This window comes from Scyliorhinus torazame, chromosome 2 (assembly GCF_047496885.1).
Source record: "Scyliorhinus torazame isolate Kashiwa2021f chromosome 2, sScyTor2.1, whole genome shotgun sequence".
Lineage (NCBI taxonomy): Eukaryota > Metazoa > Chordata > Chondrichthyes > Carcharhiniformes > Scyliorhinidae > Scyliorhinus > Scyliorhinus torazame.
Window position 1 is genome coordinate 358514394 of NC_092708.1, and position 16728 is coordinate 358531121.

Genomic DNA, 16728 nt, shown 5'->3' on the forward strand with positions numbered 1-16728 from the left:
ATAGATATAGATAGATACGCACAAGAAAAGTTCAATCGCTTCCCACGACGAGATCTATTAACAAGTGTCTCAGCAAATTACTTTTCAATCATACTTAACAATTCTACTCATTTGAGTTGCGTTTGTGAAACACAAGGACAGGTTGAAACTAAATCCCAAATGGATTATCCTTCTCATGGCAGAACAGACATCCAATTCTTAGAGATGTTATTTTTTACCTCGCAGACATACACATTCAGATAGTTTAGTCAGTCAACCTGTGTGCCAGTGGAAGAATGGAAAAGGGGAGGGGGGGGGGGGGTGAAGTGGAGGAGACACAATAAGCCGAGCGAAGAAAGAGCGGCTTCCCTCCCTCACTCACTCGCTGTCAAAGTGCCCGCGCTGCCAGGTGTTGTCTTACCGCTGGATCGCCGGACAATGTTTTCCAAGAAAGTATTCTGCGGTGCCACCAGCCCTCTTTTTCCACCGGGCATCCTGGGTCTGCAGAGTTGAGGGGGGGAGATGTGGTGAGGGGGCTCTCGGCGAGTCCGGCCGGATGCTCACTGTTTGACGGGAATGTGCTCATGGCAGCGCCGGCGCCGCAGCTGCCGCTGCCGCCGGTCCATGGCGGGACTGGGAGAGCTGTCCCCGGCGCCGCGATTGCGCACTCTGCTCCTGACGCACTTCACCCCCCCCCCCCCCCCCCCCGCTATTTTCACTGCTGGCTTCGAGGTGGTGGTGTGTGTGTGGGGGGGGGGTCATCACACAGTCTGGGGAGCACCCAACCCCTCTCCACCTCCCCCACCCCTCCTCCCCTCCAGAAGCGCCCTTTCCCGCTCTCTGGGAACCCAAGCCTACTCATCCCCACACCACACAGCAGTGCCAACCTGTGGGGTGACCCAATTCCCCTCGGTGTCTGGGTGGTGAACCCAACGTCTGGGCAAACTGCGTACTGAAACACACCTACAGTGCAGAAGGAGGCCATTCGGCCCATCGGGTCTGCACCGACCCCACCTAAGCCCCCCGCCCTGTCCCAGTAAACCCACCTAACCTTTCGACGCTAAGGGGGAAATTTTGCATGGCCAACCCACCTGGCACCCTCTTGTGCTTCTTCGCCAGTGAAGATCGTGTACTTTTCTCCAAACTTGACCTGGATGAAATCGAGTCAGCCCACCGCCCGCTCATTTTCTCCCTCCCCTCCCTTCCCCACTTATCAGTGTCCCCCGGCCAAGGGATTTACTCCCCTCTCTGGTTTTGGTCGCATGCGGTTGTATTTTGCATCTGAGACACGAGGTGGTCAGTCAGGTGTCTTCTCCCGAAGCACAAGGCGGCCCGCGAGAAGACGGGCTCACCACCAGTTGCATCAGCAAGCTGGGTCATCCTGTAGAATACTTCTCTCAGAACCCAAACGCATTTTACAAAATTGTTATCAAACAAATGTGAAAGCCTAGGAAAAGAGGGAGAGAGCGGAGTGCGGTTTAAAAACAGACTTTACTGTAAACATTGAGCGCGTCTGGCAGCATCTTTTTCGGTTGACACTCTAATGGAAGGTCTTCAGCCTGAAACGTCAACTGTCATTCTCCACAGAAGCTGTCAGACCCGCGGAGTATTTATTGCCAGCATTTTCTGTTAGATTTCCGGCATCTGCAGTATATCGCTTCTGGAAGGCATGGGGGGAGGGGGGGGGGAGCGAGTAGGGCGGGAATGGGGTCATTGAAGGATGACTCAAAGTTTATCATGAAAGGGGGACTTGGGTGGGCAGGGCATAATTTCAAAATGTGCAGGTGACAAAAGGTAGTGTGAACTGTGAGGAGAATAGTGACAGACTTCAAGAAGACAGACAGGCTGGTGGAATGGGCAGATAGCTGGCTGATTAATGGTAGAGGGTTAGAAAGCGAGTGATATAGTCTAGTTTTATTCATAGTTTTATTCATATAGGGGCTAGTTGCATGCATATAGCTAAGAAGCAAAATATTAAAAGTGTCTCGATTGTGGGAACCCAGTCATTTCTCATATAATGAATTAACCATTATATTCCATTGTATTCAGCACTGAGGATGGATTGTTCTCTGTGTAATCAAATAGTCAATTTTAGCTAGGTTTTCTCAAAGTGTGAGAAAACATACCTTGTATTTTTCCTAAGACTGAGCACGCAGACGCTAAGCTAGTTTTGATAGGCTCCCGTCAATCTTAGGAATGTCCAATATTTGATTAACAAGTTATCCTCTAAGTAACAGGCATTCATTGAACAAACCAGGAGGTCTCAGCTGAGAATTAGAAGCCAATGAACATAAACCAGAGATAAGAATTCCCTTAAAAGTAGGACGTCGAGGTCCTTTGTTCCTGAATTCTTAAATCATCTATCTGTTTGTTTGTGTTTAACTAATTTATTTTGTGCTTAATGCTTTTGCCACGTGCTTGACTTTTTAATGTATTGTTTGATATTTCATTTCTAAGTTTTTATTCAGTTCTTATTCAAGTGTATACCAGTGAGTAACTAACAATAAAGTTGTCTTATTGACACATCCCACCAATCGGACTACCGATTAGATGAGACATTTAAGAGTCCCAACAGCGAGAAAGTTCTGGCGAACATTTCAGACCAGAATCTCGGCACCAAGCTTATTTCCTTTGCTTTGCGTATTCTGTTTTTTCTCCCTTTTTTTGTTCGATCAGCCAACAGCACACCTGCTCTCGGCACATCCTTTCTTTGTTTCCTTCCATTCCCATCACCATTCCCTTTGGCCCAGAAAGTCATCCTTCTGTCATTCAATTTCTCCTTTTATGCACCCTATCACAGACTTTCCTTTTATCCTTGTCGAACCCACCCTTTGTTCAAAACTTATTACATTCCTAACTTTTCCCAGTTCTGATGATCACAGACCTGAAACGTAAAGTCTGCTTCTCTCGCTCTCTCCACAGATGCTAAGTATTTTCAGCATTTTCTGATTTTACTTCAAATTTCCAGCATCTGCTGTAATCTGCTTTTCAATTAACCCTTGGTACAACATTGGTTAAGTTCGGCTGAGGTAATGAGTCCACTTCTGAGCATTACACTTTAGGAAGGATGTGAAGGTATCAGAGGAGGCCTAAGGGGTTGGGGGGGGGGGGGGCGCAAAAACAATTTATGAGAATGGTTCAAGGGATGAGAAACATCAATTATGTGGATAGATTGGAGAAGCTGGGGCTGTTGTTTGAGTAGGGAAGATTATGGGGAGTGTATGGTGATGTAACATGTGCATGTGTGATCTTTCATTTCGCCGGCTGATCAAATATATATTGAACTGCTTTAAAAGGACTTTGAAAGGCAAACTAAGACATTAAGTTAAGATGACTGCCACTAGTGATCTGATGTCTGTATTACAAGGTGACCAGTTTCTTGAAGTTTCCAATGTGACTTAAAATTAAGACAACATCCTGTGGAATTTCACACCTGCAGATGTCAAGAATCATTTTGAAAGATGAACTGGAGCTATAGGACTCTTACTATTTGCATTTCTATAAAGCTACCTTTCAAGTGGAGCCCGAAAGTCCATGGAACCATAGCTATATATGTGTTCTTCTTATCTCATCAAGATGGAAGATAGATCATTCAGGAGTTAATGGTGGTGGCCATAGCCATGGTCTGTCCAGCCATGAGCTAATCAATTCCCTTCTGAAATCATTATGGGGACAGAGATCATGTTACTAGAATAACCATTTTTGAAATGGTTACAACAGCCAAGCTAACAGGAGTCCAGAAGAAATCAGCAGTAATCATGTCTCTCCCCACTCTCTCTCTCATGTTGAAGATCCTATCTCTATTGTAGTTTGAAATCCAGCACAGAGAAAGAGAAGTCCCCTGCCCTACCACCAACACCCAAGCCTCCTCTGATACCTTCACATCATTCTTAAACTGTAGTGCCCAGAAGTGGATGTATCACCCCAGCCAAGCTTAACCAGTGAGGGGAACATCAGATACAAAATAAATGACTTTTGGAAAAGACGGGTTACATCTTTAAAAAAGGCTGTCTCATGAAATTGAGGTTTACATCAGTTTCAACTCCACTGAAATGTCTAGACCACTCTGGAGCAATTTTGCTGCAAATGAATATTGCCTATTTTTCTTGAATTTTAAATTGGCTAAAGAGAAATCTCCAACTTTATATCTTGTTATTTTGTGTGTGTGTATGTGTTCATTGCAAAGGTCAGGATCTGAGTTTATCTTTGTAAATATCTTTATATCTTTACCTGGATGGGCTTTTAACTTAAAAACTTTGTGTTTTAAACCCAAGAACACCTGTCACACCGGTTTCTTTACAACCAGTACATAAAAGGTTAAGCACAGAAATTGAGTTAATACCTTCATCCTTATAAATTAACACCAAAAAAATCCTGTCAGTCTTAGAGTGGTAGAATAGGGAAGTCATTTCACCCCTCCCCACCTGGCCATAGTAGAAGATTTGACAGAGGAATTGAGAGAATTTTAAGTTGGTGATTGGGAATCAGTCCATATATGTCAACAAGAATCAAGGCGAATGGAACTTGTGGCAATATAGAACACGGGCATCATATTCAATTGTTCAATATTTTGGTGTTTGATTATGTATGTCTGCTGATTCTTCTCTGTTCTGTGTGCTGTTTGTTAAGCCTGGGTGTGGCTATCGTGACAGAGAAATTAAAAGCAAACAATAAGCTTGTGGCTGCTGCAATGTTTTTTAAGGTATTGAATAAACTCCTGTTTAGACCTAGAAACTGGTGTTATCTCTGCATACCCCTGAGTCATAAAACACAACAATTGGGGATGGGTTGGAGAACAATTTAAATTTATCATCTGCACCACCTTTTCTTTCTTCACCATGAAATCCACCTATGTTGTGGGATTGATGGATTTTGGGGTTCAAGAGCTAGTTGTCTGCTAAGAGGATGGACAGTCGGGATGTAGCAGCAACCTATAAAACGTGATTCGCATACATTGTCTTGGGGCAGAAAGCCAGCGAGTACTCAAACAATTCACAGAAGACGCGTTTACATTTGAGATGCTCTCAAAAAGTACTTTGGATGAAAGAAAAGTGAGATGATCAAACAATACACATTCTGACAGGGAAATAGTGAACCCATAAAACAATATGTGGCGGTGGTTGCACATGGCCCCCATGCGTAATGTTGTCACACGAATCAATGAACTAATTCATGACCAAATAATTGAAAAGCTTCAATTGCATAAATGAGGGAATAGAGGATGATGGTTTAACCTTGGAAAAAGCCGTAATCTTGGCAGTCCAGATCAAATGCGCAAAGTTTTGTTAAAAGGGGTTACACAGAAATGCACCCTCAGGGGGACTTCCGGTGGCGGCCATGGTGTGAGTGGTCGCACACAGGGCAGCTCCTGCTCGAAGGCATAGGAAAGAGCTCTTTTTACCCGATATTGAGTACGTCAGCAACGTCGACAGAAAAATGTAGTGGAAGGTCAGAGGAGCAGTTTCTCCCGGGAGTGGTATGTCTGCTGGTTACCAAACCCGGTGGAAGATGATGAAAGACCTGGCCAAGGAGTTGGGAGAGATCGGTGGTGCAGCAGCCAGTAGAAGGATGGCGGAGGGGGAAGGGTGGGCAAGTCGTAAAGCCCCAGGTGGCTTTCATCAAGGATGAGTTTCGCCAGCAGAGGAAGGAGATGCAGGAGGATCGCTGAAAGGCCATTGAAGGGGGCGTGGCACCCCTGAAGGGCTCGATGGAGAGGGTGGAAAAATGTTTAGAGGCACAAGGGTCGCAGATCGGAGAGATTGAGAGGGTGATATTGGATCACAGCGATTGGGTGGTAGGATTGGAGGCAGAAGTGGGGATCTTTGGCGGAGAAAAGGTGGAGGAGCAGGAAAACAGGTTCAGAAGGCAGAACCTGCGGATGGTGGGCCTGCCTGAAGGAGTGAAAGGTATGAGTGCCTCAAGATACGTGTCAAAGACGCTGGCGGAGCGGGTGCTGGATAAGGCTTCTGAAGTGGACAGAGCACACAGGTCTCTGAGGCAGATGTCTAGAGCTGGGGAGCCACCGCGGGCGGTGATCATGAGACTCCATAAGTTCATGGAGAAAGAGAAAGATTCTGCAGTGGGCCAGGGAGAAGCACAACTGTGAATGGGATGGCAACAAGGTCTGAATATACCAGGACATTGGACCTGAGCTGGCAAAACGGCATGTGGGGTTCAACAAAGCCAAGGCGGTGCTGTACCAACAGCAGATCAGGTTTGGGGAGCACTACCCGGCCAGGAATATTACTTTGAGACCCCAAAAACGGCCGAGGACTTCATCAAGGAGCATAAATTGGGGGAAACCTGAATTGAACAATTCGGGGCGACTGAGGTGCTGGCACTTTGAAAAGATTGGGCAATCGGGTGGAATGTGGGTAGAGAGTGGGGGGGTTTTCATAGAATTTACAGTGCAGAAGGAGGCCATTCGGCCCATCGAGTCTGCACCGGCTCTTGGAAAGAGCACCCTACCCAAGGTCAACACTTCCACCCTATCCCCATAACCCAGTAACCCCACCCAACACTAAGGGCAATTTTGGACACTAAGGGCAATTTATCATGGCCAATCCACCTAACCTGCACATCTTTGGACTGTGGGAGGAAACCGGAGCACCCGGAGGAAACCCACGCACACACGGGGAGGATGTGCAGACTCCGCACAGACAGTGACCCAAGCCGGAATCGAACCTGGGACCCTGGAGCTGTGAAGCAATTGTGCTATCCACAAGGCTACCGTGCTGCCCCACTTTTCCTCCGAGCTGGAGGGGGTTCTTTTTCTTGTTTGTTATATACTGTTGGGTTAACAAAGAGAAGCAGGGGTGACAGGTTTATGTGGGGATGACTGTCCCTATCCCCCCCTCCTGTTTCATGGGATTGTTTGCGTTTTACCTCTTGTTTGCTCTTGGGGGAGTTAACCTGGTGTTCAGGATGTGTCTTTGTTTGGGTGGGGAAGGGTAAGGTCAGCAGGAGCCTTCTTCCCTGAGGGTGTGTGTGGTGGGGGGGAGGTCAGTGAGAGGAGCCTTTGGGAAGCGGCTGCCATGCTAGCAAGTAATGCTGGTGAACGGAGGTGAAGTGGGGGAGAAGGCCGAGAGAGGTGGCTCTGGGGGGGGAAGGGGAGGGGGCAGGGGATAGGGGGGAGAGGGGTGGGAAGAATAGGGAGGGTGAGGCGATGAGACAAGGTGGGAGAAGAGGCATGGTTAGGGGTGGAGACGGGGGCCATTTTGGATGGGCCAGGCACAGGGTGGAATTATTGGGGCTGGAGATAAAAGGGGAGAATGACAGACGGTAGAGTGGAATAGAGGCGTAAGCCTCCAGTAAGACTGATAACGTGGAACGTGCATGGGCTCAATGGACCAGTTAAAAGATCTAGGGTTTGTGTGCACCTCAGGAGCTTTAAAGCGGAGGTCGTCTTTCTGCAGGAGACACACTTCCACGTGAAGGACCAGGTGAGGCTAAGGAAGGGGTGGTTTGGTTAGGTTTTCTACTCGGAGTTTGATTCAAAGTATAATAATAATCTTTATTAGTGTCACAAGTAGGCTTACATTAACACTGCAATGAAGTTACTGTGAAAAGCCCCTAGTTGCCACATTCCGGCCCCTGTTCAGGTACACAGAGGGAGAATTTAGAATGTCCAATTCACCTAACAGCACGTCTTTCAGGACTTGTGGGAGGAAACCAGATCACTCGGCGGAAACCCTCGCAGACGTGGGGAGAACATGCTTACTTCACACAGACACTGACCTGAGCCGGGATTCGAACCTGGGACCCTGGAGCTGTGAAGCAACAGTGCTACCCACTGTGCTACTGTGCTGCACCAGTTGCGGGGAGTGGCAATTTTAATGTGCAAAAAAACGGGTTTGTGAACGCGAAGGAATGAGGAATCCCGGTGGGAGATATGTTACTGTGAGTGGGTATTAGAAGGAACGCCTGTGATATTGGTGAATGTGTATACACCGAATTGGGATGATATAGGTTTTATGAGGGGGTTGCTGGCAGCAATCCCGGACTTGGCCACGCACCAGTTAAGTATGGGAGAAAATTTTAACTTTGTTCTAGAGCCGAGGGAAGATAGATCGAGCCCCAGGTCGATGGGTAGGATATGAATGGCAAAGGAGCTGGATGCTTTATGGAAAAGATGAGTATGGTGGATCCATGGCACTACAAGAACCCAGGGAAAGGGTACATTCCTTTTTTTCTCATGTCTATAGGGTGTATTCCAGAATTGACTATTTTGTGGTGAGATGGGAGATTTTGGTTGGGGTGGAGGGGGCAGAGCACACGGGGATAGTAATTTCAGACCATGTGCCCCACTGGCCGGAGATTCGGCTTAGATCGGGACAGGAGCAGAGACCGGGGTGGAGGCGACCACCTTTTGGGAAGCGCTCACTCCGAGGGGAGATGATCTCGTTCAAGGCTTATGCGGATAGGAAAGGGAGGGAGGAACATGACCAGCTTATGAACGAGATAGTGGAGGTGGATAGGGAGTACTCAAGGGTGCCCAACACGGAGGGATTGGCGAGGAAGAAAAATTTACAGGGGTAATTCAAAAGGCTGACAACGGGGAGGGTGGTAGGGCAGCTGCGTAGGGCAAGAGGGGTGCAGTACGAATACGGGCAGAAGGCAAGCCGCATGCTGGCGCACTAGCTGTGGAGGCAGGCCGCCTTCAGGGAAACATTGAGGATAAGGACTGGAGCTGGGGATGTGGTGTCGGAGCCAGGGAAGATAAATGAGGCGTTTAGGAAGTATTATAATGTGTTGTACAGGACGGACCCCGGGGGTGAAGATGGGGACATGGGACGGTTGTCAGATGAACTGGCACGTAACATTGGTGCCACACTAGTGCCAGGCAATGATCATCCGCAACGAGAGAGAACCTAACCATTGCTCCTTCACATTCAATGGCATTGCCATTGCTGAATCTCTCGCTATCAACATCCTGGGGTTACCATTGATTAGAAACTAAACTGAACTAACCATATACCTACTGTGGCGAGAAGAGAAAGTCAAAGGCAGAGAATCGTGTGGCAAGTAACTCTCCTCCTGACTCCCCAAAGGCTGTCCACAATCTAAAAGGCACAAGTCAACAATCTGATGGAATACTCTCCCCTTGCTTGGATGAGTGCAGCTCTAACAACACACTAGAAGCTCAACACCATCCAGGACAAAGCAGCCCACTCGATTAGCACCCCATCCAAAACGTTCACTTCTTCCACCACCGACACACAGTAGCAGCCGTGTGTACCATCTGCAAGATGCACTGCAGGAACTCACCAAGGCATCTTAGACAGCACCTTCCAAACCCACGACCACTATCGTCTGGAAGGACACGAGCTGCAGACACATGGGGACACCAACAGCTGGACGTTTCCCTCCAAGCAACTCTCCATTCTGACTTGGAAATATATCGACATTCCTTCACTGTCACTGGGTCAAAATCCTGGAACTCCCTTCCTGACATCACTGTGGTTGCACCTACACCACAGGGACTGCAGTGGTTCAAGAAGGCAGCTCTTCCCTAGCTTCACAATGCAATTAGGGATGGGTAATAGATCCTGGCCTAGCCAGCCATGCCCACACCCCTTGAATGAATTAAAACATTTATTTTTTATTTCTCTGAACAGCAAGACACCAGCTGAACTTATGATAGGTCATAACCTTTGCATGCTGCTGACCTTTTTTAAACCATCACCATTATCCAACAGGAATGTCAGAGCGAAAGCAGAAGAGGTCGCAAAGTGACAAGGCCATGCAAAAGCATAAGTTCGCAAGCAAACGCAGGCAAAGAGAGCATTATTTGGAAATGGAGATTGGGTTTGCTTCAATGGCTAAATTGCGACCACAAACTCACATCATCTGTATCAGGACCAAAGCAGACTAATGGTTGTTTGGAACCAACATTTATCTTTTGGGTGACAACACAAATTGGAACACAAGACACTTGATAGTGAACGGACCAGAGTATTCCCAAGACAGAAATGATGAAGATACACTTCCTTTTCCAATGAACAACAGCAATGTTGATAATCTGCCCCCATCAAACTGATCACTTGGAACAACAACCTCAGTTTCATAGATCTCAACACTGCCATCAGTGACCATCCTATCTCAAAGACTATGGGCTGGATTCTCTGCTTCACGCCACCAGTAGTAGAGTTCCCGATGTGGTGGAGAATGCAGCATCGGAGAGAAAATGTAATTGGAGCACTTAACTTGCGTTGCGGGAGGGGCGCTGAATTGCGTTGGGGGGGGGGCTCAAAATGGCTGCCCAATAGCTGTATTCCCTAGGGAATCGCTCGGAATCCTCAACATGCATAAACATGCATGGCTCAGGATTGGGAATCGCTTCCTGACGGGAGCCATAATCAGGTGCTATTCAGATGCGGTGGGAGATCACTGTCTCGCAAACAGAGAATCCTGCCCTATTTCTGCATTGAGGGAATGGGCATGCTGAACCCTAAGATATGACTCAATGTATAAATGCTTATTGTTAATGATTGTTTAACTTAAAATAAGGGGCGTGATTCTCCATTGGCTAACGCCAGAATCGGGAAACTCTGGGCGGGATTCTCCACTCCCACGCCGAAGTGGCCGCGCCGTCGTGAACGCCGTTGAGGTTCACGACGGCGCGGAACGGCCCCGGTCCCGACCGATTCAGGCCCTGACAATGGGCCAGTATCAGGGCCGCGTCATCTACCCGCGCCAGGCCTTGTCGCCCGCTTAAAAGCGGCGCCGTATAGATGACGCGGCCGGCGCCGCATAACGGACGTCATCCGCGCATGCGCGGTTTGGCCGGCGCCAACCCGCGCATGCGTGGTTGCCGTCCTCTCTAAGTCCACCCCGCAAGAAGATGGGGGACGGATCTTGCGGGGCCCGGAAGGAAGGAGGTCCTCCTTCAGAGAGGACGGCCCGACGATCAGTGGGCACCGATCACGGGCCACCCCACATTCCAGGTGAAGCCCGGTGCAGGATCCGCCCTCGCCCCCCCACAGGCCGCCCCCCCCCAGCGTTCACGCACCGCCCACAACTGCAGCGACCAGGTGTGGACGGCGCCGGGGGGAACCCGCCGTTTTGGCCTGGCCACTCTGCCCATCCGGGCCTCAGAATAGCGGGGGTGCCGGAGAATCGCCATTTTCGGTGTCTCCGGCAATTCTCCGGCCTGTGGCCCGCGAACCTCGACCGGGCCATTCCCGCCGCTTGGGAGAATCGCGGGAGGGCGTCGGACCGGCGTCCCCGGAAATTTTGGCGGCCCAGGCGATTCTCCCAACCGGCGTGGGAGTGAAGAATCGCGCCCAGGATTGGGTGGAGAATCGGTTCAGCGACCAAAATTGCACCGATTTCACACCAAATCGCAATTCTCTATTAACAGTCGATGGCGGCATCAATACGTTCCAGAACGCAGGTGCAGTAAACGCCGTTAGCATATCATTAGACTGAGCCAGCATTCACCAGGGCCTCCGCGATTCTCCACCTCCAATGGGCCGAGATCCCGACAGCGAGGTTCACTTGTGGATTTGAAAATCATGAAACAGGCGCCATGGCTGCTGAGGGAGGGAGAGGGAGTACGGAAAGTGTTCAACACCGCCATAGTTTGCTGACAGCTATGTTGCTGGCATAGGAGCTTCTGCCAAGGCAAGGGGAGTAGCAGGGGGTGATCAGGTGGAGGGCTGTGGGGTCGGAGTGGACGGCAGGGAATACCATTGCCGCAGCCTGCAAGGCAGCCGTATAGCTGCACACGCCACTGACTGCCCTCTGTGAACTTAGGGTCATGGGTCATATGGGTGTGTCCCCCAGGCCACCACCCCCCTAGGTGCCCTCTGGCCTCAGCCAACCCATCAGCAGTATGGGTGTGCACCAGCTCAACCAGTGCCATCTTGTTGGCTGGGATGAGTGTGTGTGGGGAGTGAAGTGCGTATATGCAGCTGCAGCTTGTCAGCATTCCCCCCCCACCCCCCCCACCCCCCCCCCACCCACCCACCGAGTGTCAATCGCGGACCCTGTGAATCCTCATTGAAATCGATTGAGTTCCAGGTGCCGCCGGTGCTAGCCCCTCCACAGTCACTGAATCGGTCCAGATGCAGCACTAGTTTTTCTGTCCTGGAAATCCACGAATCCTGCCCCAACGTCAACACTTAGCATCAGAAACAGAAAATCCAGCCGAAGATCTTTTCGTTTTACAAGGGGGGAAAGACGGAAGCTAGGATTTTCCGGCCGTTCTCGCCGGCAGGATCTCCTGATGCTGTCAACAGTAAGCCCCTGACGGGGGAGGTTTGCATAGAATAGGAAACTCCATTGTCAGCAGCAGGGTCCTTTCAGCCAATGGTGGGTTGTCTACTCTGCTGCGAAACCCGTCATGCGGGAGCGTGGGAAATCCCGCCCGCAGTATTCAATCGTTTGGTGTTTGACTATGTACGTGAATTGACTCTTCTCTGTTCTTAGTGCTGTTTAGGCAAGCCTGGCTGTGGCGACTGAGAAAGTTAAATTAAAACCAGCAGTAATCTAGTGCCTGCTGCAGACATTTTAAAGCTTTGAATTAAACTCCTGCTCAGACATAAAAACCGGTGTCATCTCTGAGCACAAAACACAACAATAAACAAAAGTGTTTTGGATGAGCTGAAGTTTACAGAGCATGGAGAATGGGAGGCTGTCTATTACAGCATTGGATCAGTGTTCCAATGAAGTTCAATGCAAAGTCAAGGAACGGTACCTCAACTTTCAATCAGGCACTTTACAGCCTTTTGGAGAAATTCAACAATTTCAGACCACAAACTCTATCACCCATTTTGATTCTTTTTTTTTACTATGTGTGGTCCGAATCCTGTTGCTCATGTTTTTGCTTTTGGATAAAGCTATTCATTCTTCTGCCATTCACACACTCTGGACAAATGCACAGGGAGAACGTGCAGACTCCGCACACAGTGACCCAGCGGGGAATCGAACCTGGGACCCTGGCGCTGTGAAGCCACAGTGCTATCCACTTGTGCTACCGTGCTGCCCCTCGAGGGCAGCGTCAATCTAGATTGTGCATGTTCAAGGTTATAATCTCACAACCCAACATCTGTTGTCGGGAAATGACCAGGGTCTATAATGAAGGATAGAGTGACTGAACACCTTAAACATTTCCAGCGGATCAGAGAGAGTCAGTATGGTTTTGTAAATCATAGATTATCATAGAACTTACAGTGCAGAAGGAGGCCATTCAGCCCATCGAGTCTGCACCGGCTCTTGGAAAGAGCACCCTACCCAAGGTCAACACCTCCACCCTATCTCCATAACCCAGTAACCCCACCCAACACTAAGGGCAATTTTGGACACTGTGGGCAATTTATCATGGCCAATCCACCTAACCTGCACATCTTTGGACTGCGGGAGGAAACCGGAGCACCCGGAGGAAACCCACGCACACACGGGGAGGATGTGCAGACTCCGCACAGACAGTGACCCAAGCTGGAATCGAACCTGAGACCCTGGAGCTGTGAAGCAATTGTGCTATCCACAATGCTACCGTGGAGAAGTCATGCCTGATGAACCTGGTAATTTTTATTTGAGAAGGGATGACCAGTGATTAGGGACATAGACGGATGCTATTTATACAGACTTGTATCACAGAATGGTTACAGCACAGGAGGCGGCATTGGTCCCATCGTGTCCAGATGCAGGCTCTGTTCGAACAATTCATCTGGTACCACTCCCTTACCTTCTCTGCATAGCCCTGCAATTTCTCTCTCTCTCTCGGATATTTCTCTTTTCAAAGCCACGATTGACCTGCCTCCACCACAACTCAGGCAGTGCACCGCGGATCCGAACCACTCACTGTGTTAAAAGCCGTGTCGCCATTGCTTCTTCTGCCAATTACCTCTTCATCTCGATCCTTCCAGCAATGGGAAGTGTTTCCACCCCCACCTACTCTACCCTCTATTTGCACTGTTAAGTTGCATCCCACAAGAAAGCAATCCTGGGAACTCAACTATTCACTGTATTTGTTAAAATCAATGTTTCTCTACCATTGTCCATCTGGTTCCAATCATTGTCAGAGGATCACATTTATGAGCTGCTTCTTGCTCCCACCCACCAGCCTCTTCCACCCCAACTGCCCCAACTACCTAGGAACTATTCTTGACCGCCTTTCCCTTTCTCACCGACACACTATCCCACAATGGGATCAACTGAAAATACAACATCCGTCCTCACGGGAAGGCCGGCGATATCCAACTTTACCTCACTTACCACCTCTTCCACTCTTTTGCCAAATTATCAGGATCGCTTGGCCGACAGAAACATGGAAAATAAAAGTGATGTGTTGGGTACTCTGCTACACAGACGAACCAACACGGTTGCGAATGGTACAACTCAGTTTTATTACTATAATTTATTTACAGTGGTAAACTGGTTACTGAGGTTCGATCATAACCCTAGAATCTGTGGACCTATTCCTTATACTATCTTGTAGTGGCACTCAACACATGGTGGATGTCTGAGTGGCTTGCGATGAGCTCTGTGCCCTGAGCTGTCTCCTGCTGGAATGCCCAGGAAGTGTTGTATTCCCTGTTTTGTACTGTGTATGCTCTTGCCTGTGATTGGCTGTGGTGTTTTGTGTGTGTTGATTGTTCCGTTGATCAGTCCATCAGTATGTATGTGCTATGATGTTTACCTGAATATCATGACGTCCCCCCTTTTGTACAAGAACATGTGCCTATGTGGTTATAAATAGAGATGTGTACTGAGTGCAGATGTGTGTGTGTGCAATATCTACACCATGTACATGGGGCTAAACTATATACAAGGGGCGATGTCGGATGCGACATAACAACGAGGTTGTACCATTAACAAAGAACGGGGAAATGTTGAACGACAAAAACGAAATCCTGTAACGACAAAGAAGAACAGAAACATATTAACACAGTGGTGTTATGAGTTCAATGTACAAACAGGCTCATAAGTCCAGTCTAGTAGGTGGGTGACAAATTCGGGTTGACTGCCTCAAGGGTGGGTCTGGATCCACCGGCTGAGGAATGGGCCTGGCCACAGGCGATGACGGAAGGGGCAAGGTGACAGGAAGCTCCACGAAGTCGATATCAGGAGCAACAGGAGGGCGCGGTGTCGGTGTAAGTTCCCATAGCGAGCGTGGAAGTATGCGAAGAGCCCGACGATTGCACCTACGAATGGAGCCATCAGGCATGTGAACCAGGAATGAGCGGGGAGCCACGCGTCGGAGAACTTTGGCAGGTGCTGACTAGCCACCTTCTGGTAGGTGGATGCGGACGTTGTCTCCAGGCGCCAGGGCGGGAAGATCAGTTGCCCATGTGTCATATGCCATCTTATGGCGAACGCGCTGCTGTTGCATTCTGTGTAGTACACGAGCATGGTTGGTTGTGGGTACCAGAATGGATGGCACAGTGGTCCTGAGGGCGCGACCCATCAACAGCTGGGCTGGTGAGAGGCCAGTGGCTAGTGGGGCCGAGCGATAGGCCAGCAGGGCTAGGCAGAAATCCGATCCGGCAGCAGCAGCCTTGCAGAGGAGCCGCTTGACGATGTGAACGGCCTTCTCCGCCTTTTCATTTGACTGGGGATGCAGAGGGCTGGACGTCACGTGTGTGAAGCCATATGAAGCTGCAAAGGACAACCATTCCTGGCTGGTAAAACAGGGTCCATTGTCCGACATGACAGTAATCGGAATGCCGTGGTGAGCGAAGGTGTCTTTGCAGGCCCTTATGACAGCGGACGATGTTAAATCGTGCAGGCGTATGACCTCTGGATAGTTGGAAAAGTAATCAATGACGATTACATAGTCCTTGACAAGCGCGTGAAAAAGGTCCACACCCACCTTCGCCCAGGGGGACGTCACCAGCTCATGGGGCTGAAGCGTCTCAGGGGGTTGCGCCGGTTGAAACCTTTGGCAGGTGGGGCAGTTGAGCACCATATTGACAATGTCATCACTGATGCCCGGCCAATATACCGCCTCTCGGGCCCTCCGTCTGCACTTCTCGACCCCCAAATGGCCTTCGTGTTGTTGGTCGAGGACCAGCTTGTGCACGCTGTGCGGAATCACAATCCGGTCCAGCTTTAGAAGGACACCATCAATGACGGCCAAGTCGTCTCGGACATTGTAGAACTGCGGGCACTGTCCTTTGAGCCACCCACCCATCATGTGGCGCATCACCCATTGCAGTTTCCCGGCGAATACGGGCCAGACTGGAGTCGGCTGCTGGCAGATTTGCCGATGTGAAGGCCACCTGCGCTTCGACCTGACAGACAAACCCCTCCGAATCGGGCGGTGTGCTCGCTGCTCTGGATAGGGCATCAGCAATGATAAGGTCCTTTCCCATGGTGTAGACCAGTTGGAAGTCATACCTCCTGAGTTTAAGTAGGATGCGGTGGAGGCGAGGGGTCATCTCGTTCAGGTCCTTATTTATGATGCTGACCAGGGGGCGATGGTCAGTCTCAACGGTAAACTGGGGGAGACCATACACATAGTCATGGAACTTGTCTATTCCGGTTAGCAAACCCAGGCACTCCTTTTCGATCTGCGCGTAGCGCTGTTCTGTGGGGGTCATGGCCCACGTGGCATAGGCAACCGGGGCCCATGACGCAGTGTCATCCCGCTGTACGAGTACCGCCCCAAAGCCGGACTGGCTGGCATCAGTCGAAATTTTAGTGTCACGAGATGTGTCGAAAAACGCCAATACCGGGGCTATGGTGAGCTTAATTTTGAGCTCCTCCCATTCCTTCTGGTGTGCGGGCAGCCACTGAAACTCC

General features: G+C 49.6%; 1 protein-coding gene across 3 annotated transcripts in view; it reads right to left on the bottom strand.

The window, feature by feature from the left end:
- kcnh5b (potassium voltage-gated channel, subfamily H (eag-related), member 5b) overlaps positions 1-585 on the bottom strand; it is a 550001-nt gene extending 549416 nt beyond the window's left edge. For all 3 annotated transcript variants that reach the window (XM_072492080.1, XM_072492071.1, XM_072492088.1), the window contains exon 1: positions 401-585. In XM_072492080.1, coding sequence (XP_072348181.1) covers positions 401-473 — 73 coding nt within the window. In that variant the 5' untranslated portion in view covers positions 474-585. The remainder of the gene's footprint in view (positions 1-400) is intronic.
- Between the last annotated feature and the right edge of the window lie 16143 nt (positions 586-16728).